This window comes from Alosa alosa, chromosome 2 (assembly GCF_017589495.1).
Source record: "Alosa alosa isolate M-15738 ecotype Scorff River chromosome 2, AALO_Geno_1.1, whole genome shotgun sequence".
Lineage (NCBI taxonomy): Eukaryota > Metazoa > Chordata > Actinopteri > Clupeiformes > Clupeidae > Alosa > Alosa alosa.
The window spans coordinates 33,766,895-33,781,894 of record NC_063190.1 but is presented as its reverse complement, the minus strand read 5'-3'; the positions used below and the strand labels follow the sequence as shown (position 1 = coordinate 33,781,894).

The 15,000-nt window shown below is 43.5% G+C and overlaps 2 protein-coding genes across 3 annotated transcripts in view; both read left to right on the top strand.

Annotated features, from left to right (window-relative positions):
• Window positions 1-10,745, top strand: part of sms (spermine synthase) — a 23,942-nt gene extending 13,197 nt beyond the window's left edge. For both annotated transcript variants that reach the window (XM_048233907.1, XM_048233913.1), the window contains exons 4-11: window positions 946-1,010; window positions 1,582-1,757; window positions 2,761-2,915; window positions 4,285-4,374; window positions 6,221-6,335; window positions 7,158-7,237; window positions 8,380-8,495; window positions 9,374-10,745. In XM_048233907.1, the coding sequence (XP_048089864.1) occupies window positions 946-1,010; window positions 1,582-1,757; window positions 2,761-2,915; window positions 4,285-4,374; window positions 6,221-6,335; window positions 7,158-7,237; window positions 8,380-8,495; window positions 9,374-9,404 (828 nt within the window). In that variant the 3' untranslated portion in view covers window positions 9,405-10,745. The remainder of the gene's footprint in view (window positions 1-945; window positions 1,011-1,581; window positions 1,758-2,760; window positions 2,916-4,284; window positions 4,375-6,220; window positions 6,336-7,157; window positions 7,238-8,379; window positions 8,496-9,373) is intronic.
• Window positions 10,746-13,459: 2,714 nt separating this feature from the next.
• The window catches only part of ppme1 (protein phosphatase methylesterase 1), a 13,973-nt gene continuing 12,432 nt past the window's right edge, over window positions 13,460-15,000 (top strand). The window contains exons 1-2 of the mRNA XM_048233894.1: window positions 13,460-13,720; window positions 14,981-15,000. The exon at window positions 14,981-15,000 is cut by the window's right edge and continues 74 nt beyond it. Coding sequence (XP_048089851.1) covers window positions 13,635-13,720; window positions 14,981-15,000 — 106 coding nt within the window. The 5' untranslated portion in view covers window positions 13,460-13,634. The remainder of the gene's footprint in view (window positions 13,721-14,980) is intronic.

The following is a 15,000-nucleotide window of genomic DNA, read 5'->3' as shown; positions in this document are numbered from 1 at the left end:
GAAATTCAATTAAAAGAGCAACTGAACAGTTGAAAATTAAATCAAAACAGCAACTCAGCGGTTGGATGTTAAATTAAAACAGCAACTGGAGGTTTGACGTCACATTAGATTAAAACAACTCAAAGGCTGGACGTTAGCTTTGAATCTGACGGCCAACCTTGAGTTGGTTTGTGTGTGTGTGTGTTGGGGAGGGAATCCTGTATGCTGTGGGAGTTCTGTGTGCTGTGTGGGAGCCAAGGATGAGTTGGTCATTTTGTGTGTGTGTGTTTGTGTGTGGTGGGGAGGTAGCCCTGTGCTGTTAGGGACCTGAGGATGTGATATGGGTTAATGAGGTTTACTGGGCGCCTCTGCACTTCCTCATTTCACCCACAACATCACATGACGCAGGAACGCTGCCAACCTCAGGCCACTCACAAGAACACTAATAAGAACACTCACAAGAACAAAAGAACACTCACAAGAACACAAGAACACTCACAAGAACACATCTGAAATCCTCTACTAATGCAACTCTATAGAGTATATGGTTATCTTGCTCTTTTCCTGATGTCATCCTATGGTTGCTGAGTGACATTCGAATGAGTTGATGGTCATATTTAAAATTAAAGAGACCACTGCACATTTGAATATGATCATATACTCATTTGATTTGAGTCTGATTTGAATATGACCATTAACTCATTTGATTTGACTCCAGTGCTGTATAATAAATAAACCTTAAAATACCTTTAACCGCTTTCTCCATATGTGATATTCTCTTTTTAAATGAATGATGTTAGCATGATTTTCTGTTCCTCATTTCTGATAAATGAGGGTGATGTATTGTCTGATTATCAGTAATCTAGATCTCAATATGAGTGTTGGTTCAGTGGTCTGGTTTAGTCGTCACCACTAATGTCGCCATGGTTTCTGCTGTTTACCCACAAACCACCTTTCTTCTTGCAGCTGCTGAATGCACTAGAAAAGAAAATGAAGACCCTCTTTCATGGGAACATAAAGCGGAGTAAGAGGTGGGTACACACACACACACACACACACTCATTTATTCATTGGCCATAGCGACTTGGATATGTCATATACAAGCGTAACCAGACTACTGCATGCTAGCCCATGTGCGTAACCAGACTACTGCATGCCAGCCCATGTGCATTTGATACGGAGACTCAACCTCAAATTAGACGCGCACACACAAGCTAACTGTGCACTAGCAGTCACCGGGGGAGAAATCTGATTTCTTAATACCGTCAGTTGAACCGCTGGAAAGTTCTAACATCAGAAGAGTTGCGTCATCTAAAGCTGTCAAGGACTGTTGCAGACTGTGGTTGAGTTGAGACTGAAAAACACTTTGTGTGCGTGTTCTTGTGACATTTGGTTATATGTTATTGTTATTGTTATTGGGTGTCGTGGGTGTATGCTATCGTGTGTGTGTGTGTGTGTGTGTTCTTATTACGATGTATACGTTATTGTGTGTGTGTGTGTGGGTGTATGTACGTGTGTGTGTGTGCGTGTATGTTTATGAACACTTGGGTGTGTATGATACGTGTATGAACGTGTGTGTGTGTATGTGTGTGTGTACGCTAGGCTCCCAGCACTGAGACGAGGGGACAAGGTGGACTGCTACTGGCCTACTGCAGATGGGCGTCTGGTGGAGTATGACATCGATGAGGTCGTGTACGAAGAGGACTCGGTGTACCAAAACATAAAAATCTTACACTCGAGGCAGTTTGGCAACATCCTCATCCTCAATGGAGACGTCAGTAAGTCAATCACATCCAGTAGCACACACACACACACACACCTCACACACGCGCTCTAATGCAGACACATGTGCAGACTGCACATTGGTCTGTCACTTTAGCCCCATGAACAGACAGTGACTCAGAATGGCCAACAGCAGTGGATTAGATGGGTCACTGGTCAGCTGACCAAGAGATTCTAGAAGCAGAACTCTTGAGGCAGAACTCTTGAGGCAGAACTCTTGAGACAGAACTCTTGAGACAGAACTCTTGACATAGTGTCCTAACCGGATCCGAGCGAGCGACTATCTTGTAGCGTTCGGTGTTAACTGTCTACACTGAATCTATTAAATAAGCCCTTCTATTGCATAATTAATGCGTATAATAGGCAGAACTCCTGAGGCAGAACTCTAGAGGCTGAAATCTACACTTTCCTGGTTGCTGTCCGGTTCTAATGATTCTATATGTGTGGATGTGACTGAGTTCTAGTATAGCTGAGAACAGAGGCCTGGTCGTGCAGCTGTGGTTGGTTTATATTCCAAACCGATGCGCTTTATCTTGGTCTCTCAATGTTTGACCCAGTCGGAAGGCAGGGTTCCCACGGTCTCACGAAGAAGTCTGGAAATCTAAACCACATGCCCGCAGATAAACTCAAAAATGCCTCAGTGTGGAACAGTGTACAATCGTGCACATTGTGTTGTAGAACATGTTCTTCCTTAGGACACATGCTTGTCCAAGCCATACACTTCCAGGTGTGAACCACGTCATGTTTGTGGTCATCCTCTGTATCTAATGAAATCTCTGAGCCTCACATAGACAGTGACTACAGGTGTATATTTGTGTAATTGTCCCTCTCTGTCTGAAATGTTTGGATGTCAGTTTGTGTGTGTGTGTGTGTGTGTCTTTGTGTTACTCTCCATATTTTAATCTTGTACTGAGCTGTGTGTGCGTATATGTGTTTGTTGCCCATGTTTTAATCTTGTGCTCTGTGTGTGTGTGTGTGTGTGTGTGTGTGTGTGTCCAGACCTGGCGGAGAGTGACCTGGCGTACACGCAGGCCATCATGGGCAGTGGGAAGGAGAGCTACGCGGGGAAGGAGGTGCTGATCCTGGGGGGAGGCGACGGAGGCATCCTCTGTGAGGTGGTCAAGCTCAAACCAAAGATGATCACCATGGTGGAGATATCCTTTCAGTCCTGGCTAACACACACACACATGCTCGCTCACATACACACATGCTCACACACACAGACACACACATACACACACACACACACACAGACACATGCTCACACACGCACACACAGACGCATGCTCACACACGCACACACACACATGCTCACAACCAAACACACACACACAGACACATGCTCACAACCACACACATTCACACACACACGACAAACACTCAAACCAAAGATAAATATCATGTGGAGATATCCTTTCCTCACACACACACACACACACACACACACACACACACACACACACACACACACACACACACACACACAAAAGCACTTGTGCAAACGGTCAATAATAACAATACATTTAAAGGGGAACTATGCGTTTTTTTAAGCTTAATTTACCTGAACTCAACAGCTTTGGAGTCATTGGAATGGTTATATGACTTTTTCCGGATTGAATGGTGGCCGTCTCACTTCCCCCTATTGTCTGTGAGCGGAAAAACCAGCCTTGCAACTTTGGTCCGGCGAGCCGCCGGCCTCTGAGTCAGAAAGTCTCGCGATGTAACAAATTGCTTTATGGCACATACACGCCAGACATCGGCTAGAACAAGCTAGCGATGGAGTTTCTCAAACATTCGTCATGGCAGAGCCGGCGAAAAGAAGCAGAAAGCAAGTAAACCGTTGTCGAAGGAACAGAGAAAGAGGAAACGGCAGACTGACCGAGTGAAGAGTGTCTAAAATATATACTCTGAACCTGTAGGGGGAGCTCTGTAGAGAAAACTGCTCTGAATTGCCAAAACTGCATAACTGCAAAACTGGTCTCTTTGATTGTTTTGAAAGGCATACAAATTAAAGACACTTAAATTAATCCAGAGATGATCACTATGGTGGTTAATTCTTTCACTGCTCAGAGAGACAAACCCAAACACACACTTAAACACTTAAACTCCTGTGGGATGTGCCATCCCTGAGTCGGGGCAGTGCTAGCATAGTGGTTAAGGAGCTGGGCTAGCATGCAGTAGCCTGAAGAGTTGTGGGTTCAATTCCCGGCTCCCACCGTTGTGCCCTTGAGCATGGCACTTAACCCCAAGATGCTCCGGGGATAATGTAATCCCTTGTAATATAGTTGACATGCTTAAATTACTTTGGATTAAAAGTATCTGCTAAATGAATACATGTACATGTAAATAAGGCACAACCAGCAAATCGAAATGCTGGATATAAACATCTTAGCAGCCGTGCATAAACACGCCGCATGCACCTGCCAGCCACTTGACCTCTGACCTTTGACCTTTGTGGGATGGTGACTCATGACCCTGAGGTGGTGTGTGTGTGTGGGGCTTCCTTAACCACTCTTCATGTACATCGACCAGTTAGTGATTGATGGCTGTCGGAAGCACATGCGGAAGACGTGTGGAAATGTCTTGGATAACCTGAAAGGAGACTGTTACGAGGTGAGCATTCTAAACTGACTGTTACGAGTTGAGCGTTACACCCTGACTGTTACGAGGTGAGCATTATAACCTGACTGGTATTAAGTGAGCGTTATAACCTGAAGAGAGGCAGTTATTAGGTGAGTGTTACAACCTGACTGTTACGAGGTGAGCATTATAACCTGACTGTTAGTAGGTGAGCGTTACAACCTAAAGAGTGATTATTATGAGGTGAGCATCATAACCCCACTGTTATGAGATGAGCGTTACAACCTGACTGTTACGAGGTGAGCGTTATAACCTGCCTGTTATTAGGTGAACGTTACAACCTAAAGAGAGACTATTATGAGGTGAGCTTCATAACCCCACTGTTATGAGGTGAGCGTTATAACCTGAGGACGCTGATGTTGATAACCTAAAGACTGTTAAGGTGAGGATGCAGGATGTGATAACATGTCATGAGACTGTTACTAGGATGATGACCTCACCAGCCTAACTTTGGTGGTAACGATGACTTGAACAGATGTTTTTACCAGGTGAGGATGGAGTGACCTCCGTTTTTCATTCCTGGTTCCCAACCGGGTCACGGCTTTAAGCCTCATTCCTGGGTTCCTCCCATAACAGGGTCAGAGCTTCTTTATGTAGATCTGATGTTTCACAAGGTCTCACTTAGTACTGTCGGTACGAAAAACGGCAGCTACAGTGCTACACTCTGGGGGCATAGTCATAATCACACACACACACACACACACACACACACATACACACACATATAGTGTAGCACTGTAGATGCCTAGCTGCTCTAGATGTTGACTGCAGCAACTTGAGCTAGGTAACACCGATTTTTTTTTTTTTGTGCCGACAGTACTCGGTGAACTCGAGAAACAGAAATCAATGTGAGAAATGGGCGGATTTCTCCTTTAAGCCACTTGTCTCTGTCCACCCAGAGCTCAGGCAGCACCTGGACAAAGCGCATGGCCAGATCTGAGCTGAATTTGGCTGCACTCTGGCTGCGGAATGGTGTTTACAATAAGCAGAAGTTCAACAGAAGTACAGCATTCTTCAGTTTATCGTGCTTGTTTTTCTAAATCTATTTTCTGCCTGTGTCAACTGTCCTATTTGGTGAGCCAGCGTATTTTAAGAGAGGAGCAGCGCGGTGTTGTGAAGTCAAAGGAGAAGAAAATGCCATTTTGTGCCAGACCGCTTGTTTGATCCGTGAGCGCTTACACTGACGATGGCTTAGGCCGAAACGCGTCTGTGGACATGGCATTAATCAATAAATAAGTAACACTGACGATGGCTTAGGCCGAAACACGTCTGTGGACATGGCATTAATCAATAAATAAGTAACACTGACGATGGCTTAGGCCGAAACGCGTCTGTGGACATGGCATTAATCAATAAATACTAATGAGAAAAAACTTGAGAGTGTGGTTTTTCTACTCTAATCCTACATGTGAGCGGCGCGCTCCGCTTTCGATGTTCAGTTACTTCGATTCCATCGTTTTCAAGCCAACCTCGCCAAACCCTTTTTCCGTCACCATGTAGATTACAATTCAGTTCTATTTTCATCTGTGTCGCTCAATAAAATCCATTGGATGTTTATGAGTTGAACATTTTGCGGCTGGTGTGCGTGGGCGAGTGACGGAATGTGTCAGCGCTCGCATGCCGGTGCCTATACGGTCAGGGGTTAGGGTTGACTTGGGTTATTAAAGGAGAATTAAAGGAGAATCTGGCGATTTTTCACAGCCAGAATTCCCCTTTAATCATCTATAATACTTAATAGATGTATTAAGACTTTTCTTGATATTTTCTGTTTGTTTAACTTATCTCTGCATCACACACACACACACACCCCCCCCTCTAGGTGCTGGTAGAAGATTGCGTACCTGTGCTGAAGAAGTTTGCGCAGGAAGGCAGGACGTTTGACTACGTCATCAACGACTTGACTGCAGTTCCAATCTCTACGGCACCAGAGGAGGGTAAGCTTTTTCTGTAACGTTCTGTGTTCCCATCTCCACATTTCCTCTGGGAGACTTCACAGACATCTTAGAACTTAGAGCTGACCGTAACTTACGTTCAGTCACTCACATACACACACTTGGCCGAGAATTAAGAAGGCCGACGCTCTCTGACATGTTCATAATATTTTGCAGCAAATAATATAGAGCCGGAGTTCCCAAACTTTTCCTTGACTAGGCCCCCCAAATACCACTAGGTTCTGGAGCATACAGTGTGGGAAAATTGGCATTTGGGGCTTTCTGCCAAATGAGAACTGTCAATCCAACGTTATTCCCAGTCACAGCCGTTGAACACACTCCAGCACAGCAAGACCAGTCAAGTCTGTTTGCCTCAGTGTACTCGTCCAAAACGTCAAAAATATCTCTCCCTTTGGCTCGACTTTCAAAAAGGTGTCCATTTTAGCAGAGCTGGCCAGCTAGCTAAATGGCAGGAGCACTCGTGGATGTCAGACTTTATCAGGGCTACGCTGACAGTTTACGTGATGATGAAGGTGTTTGAATACCAGCCAATCAGAAAGATTATCATGGAAAACATAATATAATGTTGTTTTATAACAAAACTCATAATGATAGATTTGTATGTTTTTTATGTATTTATTTATTGCTTTTATTTTTCCTTCCAACTTTCTGTGGCCCCTCACTTTGAAAACCACTGATAAAGAGTAATATAATTTAATGCAAAGTCGTGTGGACACACACACACACACACACACTAGTGTTGACTGGATGCTGGGTGACCAGTGCAGTAGTGTGAGTCTCTTCTTCCTGTCCTCTCTCCTTCAGACTCCACCTGGGAGTTCCTAAGGCTGATCCTCGACCTGTCCATCAAGGTGCTGCGGTCCACGGGGAAGTACTTCACACAGGTGAGAATGTACTCCACACAGGTGAGAATGTACTCCATACAGGTGAGACAGGGGATGGCGTATGTTGTAAAGGTTTAAATTCAGGTATATTACAGATGCTTCTATCTAAACCAGTTTACAGAAAATTGTTGGCTGCATTTCAAGTGCTGAATGCCACAGTGCACAATAAAGTCTAAGTGCTGAATGCCACAGTGCACAATAAAGTCTCTACTCGGCGCCCCATCCATCAAATCTGGTGTATGATTAGGAAGCGTCCTCCCTAGATGTCTGTTGTTCACCTGGCGAGATCTACATGCACCAGTGTGCACTTGCTTGGGTTGGACAGCGCATCTTTATGTTGTGTTCTTTAGTTCAAATTGGCAGCATGTGATGGGGTGGGGTGGGTAAAACCTGTTTTTGGGTTGGGTTTTGGATATACTTTCTGTTGCATCGTAGGATACCATTATTTGAATGTTGTGTTGCGCTGCAGGGTAATTGTAATAGTGTTAATATAAAGTTGGTTTAAAGGGACACCAGGCAACATTTTTGTGTTAATTAATAATCTTCGTAAGTCGGTATATGGTTAAATGACTCATTACAGGGCAAATGAAGACTCTCTCGCCCGCCCCTACTGCCTGTAGGAAGAATATCCCACTTGCAAGTTCAGTGTACCCGTCGACCTACAGTCTCACAAAGTCTCAGACATCTCGAGAAGCAGGATCAGTTTACATCCTGCATCCACAGCACAGAGGCAGGCTAACGAAACGCTAGCGATTGTTGCAAACGTGTGTATAACGGCAGAGCCGACGAAGAAGCAGCGAAAACCCTTGACGGAAGATGCAAAGAAAAGGAAAAGGGCTTCAGACCGAGCGAGGGCTTGCGCACGTATCGACACGTACAGACGCTAGGGGGAGTTTCGTAGAGAAAAAGCATCAGGCTTGCCTGGTGTCCCTTTAATGTTGTTTAGTGTTTTAGTGTTTAGCTTTAGTGTTGTGCTTTAGGGTAATTGTAATAACGTTAATATCAGTTTGTTTTAATGTTGTGTTGCTCTGCAGGGTAATTGTAATAATGTTAATGTAATGTTGTTTTAATGTTGTGTTGTGCTTTAGGGTAATTGTAATGACGTTAATATAACATTGTTTTAATGTTGTGTCGCGCTGCAGGGTAACTGTGCGAACCTGACTGAGGCTCTGAGCCAGTATGAGGAGCTGCTAGGCAGGCTGTCGTGCCCTGTGGATTTCTCCAAAGAGCTGGTGTGTGTGCCCTCCTACATGGAGCTGTATCCTTCAGTGAACTAGGGACAATTCTGTAGCATTCCACACTGCACTTTTCCACTGACTTGCATTGTGTTTAACACAGCGCCACATGTGGCACAAAGTGGTATTACAAGAGAAATAGCCCGGCGCTAGCTGGCTTGCATGCTAACTTCAGTGGATATCTGGGCAACACAGAGCATAGGCGTTGGTTGCTCTTTTTGACATTGCATCATCATCAACTGTTGTGTTTTTATATTCTGTTGCTCTTTCTATGTCATTTTTGAATGTTTTAAATCAAATCAAATAAACTTCACATACCTCCTTTGAATCACACACTCTGTGGTAGGCTACACAGACAAACACCTAGGCAGTGAATGATCACCTGCCACAGCGAGACAGATGGTGTGATCAGACTTAAAGGGAAACTTGGCAGGATTAGCTATATTTCCCCCTCTGCTGGTGAAGTTGAACATTATGCTATTTCAAACTGTGTAAAAAGGTAGCGATAAAGCACATGGGTTTGTTTACAAGCTAGCGAAACGGTTAGCATAAGTTCGGCAGAACAATGTGAATGTTACAAGGTAAGAAACACGATTTAAAAACGAGTTTCTTGTTTCTCACTTCTCTTACCGAGACGGTAGTCCCAATGTTGCAAGGTTGGTGTTCCGCCTGGGGACGCTACGGGTACCGGAAACAGTCACTGGAACAGGTCATTTAACCATCCAAATGATTTCTAAACGGATTTATTGAGTTAAAATAGTTGCCAAGTACCCCTTTAAGTTGAGTACACTATTAGGGTAAGTCCTTTATTTAGGAATGATAGTATAGAGAGCAGCTACAGTACTGATAGACAGCATTAGTGCACACAGAAGGCCGTTCTGTCCTTAACCAAGTGCTTCAGGTGGGTTTTCTACACCGTCTGGAAGAAGTAAAACTGACCCCTGACCCCTGCCCCCCCCCCCTTTTCTAGTCCTGCTTTTCTCTCCTTTCCCTCCTGTTCTTGTCGCCCCTCCGTGACCCCGCGACCTTGACCAGCAGAGCCCTAGAGCGTGGGGAGACGGCCGCGTGCGTCTCCAGAAGCTGGCACACCTCTGCACACACTCTTTAAGACTCTCCCTCTGTGTCCAGCAGGACCCAACCCCAAACCTGCCGCACGTGCTTGTTTGTTTGTTTGTTGTTTGTAGCCGTGGTTTTTATTACTATGTGTATTGATATTACTATTATTTTCCTATTTTGTGTTTTTGAAATCACACAGATTGTATTTTTGTTCGTGTAGTTGGGTTTAAGTTTTTTTTTCCCTTTTTTTCTGTTGAAGATGTTGAGTGAATGTTGTGTGTGTGTGTGTGTGTGTGTGTGTGTGTGTGTGTGTGTGTGTGAGAGAGAGTGTATGTGTGTGGTGGGGTGGGATGTGGTGCTGAGTACACTGAAGCCTTGGGAGTGATGGTGACGCGGGTTTTACACTCTAGTCGGTCCGTCACCGGCCTCTGGATGAAACGAGAAGATCAGTAGCAAGGTTGAAGGGTTTTTATTGCTGCTGCGTTGGACAGACTGCAGGTGGACCCTGAAGCAGATCTGACCCTAATCTGACCTGGTTCTGGTCCTGATCTGACCTGATTCTGACCCTAATCTGACCTGGTTCTTGCCCTAATCTATCTTGGTTTTGGCCCTAATCTGTCCTGGTTCTGGCCCTAATCTATCTTGGTTCTGGCCCTAATCTGGTTTAAACGTGGGTCAGATCATTTGTGGATCTGGGTTAGACTAAGGATGGATCTGCCCTAAGGTCACCTGCGGTCTGGGGAATGGGATTTGACTCATGGTGCTTCATAGTTTGTATGATGCCAGTGTTGCATTCTGGGAATAGGCAGTGTTGCATTCTGGGAAAGCCAGGACCTTGGGCCTCCAAGGCTCTGCCCCCAGAATTTGAAGTGTCCAAAAATGGTTGAAAAGGGAAATGGGCACTATGGTTTCTCTCCTTTTTGTTTTTGCATAACTGTGAAGAATGTTTTACCTTTTTAAATGATTTGCGCCTTCTTAGTTGGTTTCCCTGCTTGAAATTGTTTTTACTTTTATTTTCCTGTTTTAAATTTGGCGCATGTTTTTGAGGAAAGGATTTTACTGAATGTAGCTTGCAAATACACACACATTCATGCCTTTTTATTCATACACGGTGCTTTGGTGACTATTTATTTTGACTGATTCTTACCAAATATTGTTTTCCCCTGAACAGTGGAACACCTGTGTGAAGTCCTGGTATTAAAGCCCTCTTGGAGAGATCTCGGCATGGCTGTCTGTTTTATGGTTTTGGTGTGTGTGAGTCTCCACACTGCAAAAACTTCTTGTCTAACCAAGTGTTATTAATCTTATAATAAGAGAGATTTTCTGCTAAGTTAGTGTCATTTTTAGCATAACGATTTTTACTTATTTTAAGACAAATTATCAAGAAAACTAGCAAATTTGGCTGGATAAGACATTTTAATTTAATAAGAGCTAGGTAAGTGTCTTCTATACTAAACACATTACCAACTACATTTTGTCCCTCCTAATATAAGATTAATAACACTTAGTTAGATATCCGTTTTTGCAGTGCACTGGTAACTGAACACAAGAGCTTTGCTAGTAGCCGGTAACCAGGTGGTAGAGGGTGGATGGGCTGGTCAAGGTCTGCTCTTTGAACAGTAGCCAGTCAGAGTCAGGATAGGGCCTGCCCTCTCTCTCTATCAGAGCAGTAGCCAGTCAGAGTCAGGATAGGGCCTGCCCTCTCTCTCTATCAGAGCAGTAGCCAGTCAGAGTCAGGATAGGGGCTGCCCTCTCTCTCTATCAGAGCAGTAGCCAGTCAGAGTCAGGATAGGGGCTGCCCTCTCTCTCTATCAGAGACAAACTCCTACGCTCAATATCACATATGAATAAATCTTGTAGAGGTTTAGGAGCATTCATAAGTGACTTATGAATGAATGAATCGATGTAGAGGTTTGTGAGCAAACAGTGACTTATGAATGGATGAATCTTGTAGAGGTTTGTGAGTAAACAGTGACTTATGAATGGATGAATCTTGTAGAGGTTTGTGAGTAAACAGTGACTTATGAATGGGTGGATCTTGTAGAGGTTTGTGAGTAAACCGTGACTTATGAATGGGTGGATCTTGTAGAGGTTTGTGAGCAAACAGTGACTGCTGCATCACAGTCTGGTTGAGTTCCAGGATAACCTTAGAGCAGTACTGTACACATAAATGTGATTTCTGGGCTGGACACTAATAGCTGCACAGTGAGGAAACTCATTCACATTAGTTTTCATATCAGTACATTTAATTATTTATTTATTTTAAAGAATCAGCATGTTATGAGTTGAAAATGGCTCAGCACGCCATCTACTGTTTAGAATCAGCCAAGGCCAGTTGGCACATCATTCATCTCTGTCACGACACAGACTCTCAGTTCAGTGAACTCATTGTCCTTCCACACCCCATAATCCTGTATAGGGGTCGGTCAATATACATTTTAAGGGCTGATGTCGATATTCATCAATAAGGGCTTGGAGCGGCCTATAATCAATATTTGGCTGTTATTTTGAGCTGATGTACATTTAGACTCTTTGGCAGTTACAGACGGAGATAGGCAGACCGAGGGTAGTTACAGTTTAAAGGTACAGTTAGAGTTTAAAGGTATAATTACAGTTTAAAAGGTGTACTTCTAATCACAGCTGCTCTTCCAGAGGTGTAAACGTTGCTACTAATGAGAGGAACAGAACAGTAGGCCTACCTCTGCTCGGCCTCAACTCCATCTTCACACTGCTGCTTGTGATGCAGGTGGACATAGCGTACTTACTGACCACCGCCTATAGAGGGCGTTATAATGGTTAAGATAATTTATGCAGAAAATGTAGGCCATGCCATAAATCCCTATTAACATTTTAAAAAATCTGAGATTTTCTGAAGTTGACAAGTTGTTTCAGCCATGTGTGATCCATTGGCTGTATGTTTTGATCCCACATTTTGCCACATTGGTCTGTTTAGTGATAATTGGGAGTTTATCGGATCTTCTCCACATCAAGATTCCTCTCTGGATCTGTACCTGAAAGCTTTTCACAGCACAGTAAAACTCTGGCATAAACAATATTATTTCCACTGCAGTTGGCCAGAGTAGTTTACATGTGACTGTGACTTGCAGCAAAAAAAAAAAAAAAAAAATCAATGGCAAGATAGATGTGTTTTATCAACAAGGACTTGTTTAATTAATACTGCCAATAATTCATATTTTCATCATTCAAGCCAAGGACCAAACCTGACTTACATTGTAATAGTAGCCTACATATTCTACAAAATAGTATAATAGTAACCACCCTGCACACAAGTTAGTAATTAGATAGATAGATAGATAAATAGATAGATAGATAGATAGATACTTTATTAATTCCCAGGGGAAATTCAAGGGCTCAGTAGCATACAGACATCACACACACATTCACTAACAGCAGAAAAAAGTAATTAAAAGTATATAATATAAAAAACACAACTAAGCAATAAGGACAGTAGAAGATAAAGAATATATTAAAATACAAATTATACTAAATAACACTTAATCTAAATCAGTTCTAAAAAACAGTATCCACATAGTGGGTGATTAATCAGGCGCTTGCCATGAGACAGGGACTGAGCCTGTGATTCTCTGTGCATAATAAGGTAAGGTAAGATGCTCTGTGTGAGTGATTTTAACTTATGAGGGGGTTGTCTGCTTAGTAAATTTGAAAGAACCACACAAATATGCCCGGGGGTTTACCCATGGCACTGCAACTGAGCATGTTTTCAGGCTTTAGAATCTGTCAAATGACCAGCACGTTCTCCCTTCAGTAAAACATTACGTCATTTCTTTCCAGCAGTTCTAAGCGTTTTCGTGAAATTGCTATGGTTTCTGGGATATGAAGTCTTACTTGTGACACGGTAAGAACAGAACTAGTGAAATTGGCCTACATTTCCCAGAGTTCTATTTTAAGACGCGACATGTTGTGGGAGGAGACCCTGCTTGGGCAGAAAGAAGCATAATTTTGTACCTGCCCCGCTTGCCCAAGAAAACTGGAAGTATCTGCTGGTTCTGAGGGCTAATCGTATGGTGTGGACGGGGGCTAAAGGTTCACGACTCAACCGAAGGCTGTAGCTCGCGTTGTGCATCATGGAGAAGCAACTGCATTTGAGTATGCTAGCATCGAGACCTCCAGTGCCGGGAGGTTTGCAGTCTGGTTCCAAAATGCGAATGGGGTGAGCTTTTTAAAGATGAAACAATAATTACTTGCAGCAAAACAGTACTCGACCTATAAAGTACAACACCAAAGCACAAGTAATGTGAAATCATGCTTTTGAGTTTGCTGCACGTTACTAAGGATAAGCTTACTCCAGTGTATCGGATCCTATCACAGAAGTGTTAAAGGGTCTTGATTGAACTGTCACGACTGACGCTGCATGAAAGATATGGTTGATTCACGATTTCTTCTGAAAAGGGGTAATGAACTAAATAGGACTATTGGATGGACTAATTATATGCTATTTAAGTGAAGCTAGCTAACTAAAACACACCTGCTTGGGACAAGCGGTTCCAAACAGCGTGGCTGTCAACGCACTCAGTTGACAGCAACTATTCTAACAGCTCGTAATATTTTTCTGTCCTAGTAGCATTACCAAGTGCAGGGACCACTTTTTGTATGATATACATATCTTCCCATATGAAAACAGAAAAACTAGTTGTGAGCTTTGTCGCTAGCATGGATGGATTTAGGTAACAGATTTGTGAATTCTTGGGTGCGTGCCTGGTGACGACTGATCGTGTTGATGGCTGTAACAAGCGGTCACTCACACCAGAAGTTATTAGGCTAGCTAGGATATTACGCTGCCTTCTGACCCCTCGGTCAGCATGACCATCAACATTGTAGGCTCCGGTGACTGGATCTGCTGAGGGTAAACACACTGACGTGAACTTTATTCCCACAGCACTGCGCTACCATGCCCGGTGACTAGCACCCTATAGGCCTATACGTTTGGCACAACACCACAGGCACATTATGCATGGTTGTATAGCTCTGGTTATGTGTGCGAAGACATACACTGTGATTAATAGGCTAATCCAGTCACTCAACTTAAATTTCACTCTTTGCCCAGAAAACAACAGAAAGCACAGAGAGAACATATACATGTATTCATTTAGCAGACACTGTTATCCAAAGTGACTTAAACATGTCAAATAAACAATAATGAACAAGGGCCATTGTCTCTGGAGCAACTTAGGGTTAAGTGCCTTGCTCAAGGGCACTACGGTGGAACCCTGGAATTGGACCTACAACCTTTCAGGCTACTACATGCTAAACGCTGATGTTCTGATGACCGGCTATAAAACAGAACTTTTATAAGTTTTATACTAGTGACCAATTACATACTTTTACTTTAACACTGGTTCTGGAGAAGTCGGTCCTAACACTTTTTCTGGAGAAGTCAGTTCTAACACTGGTTCTTGTTCTTCCTCTGCAGCCCTGGCCGGAAGCGAGACT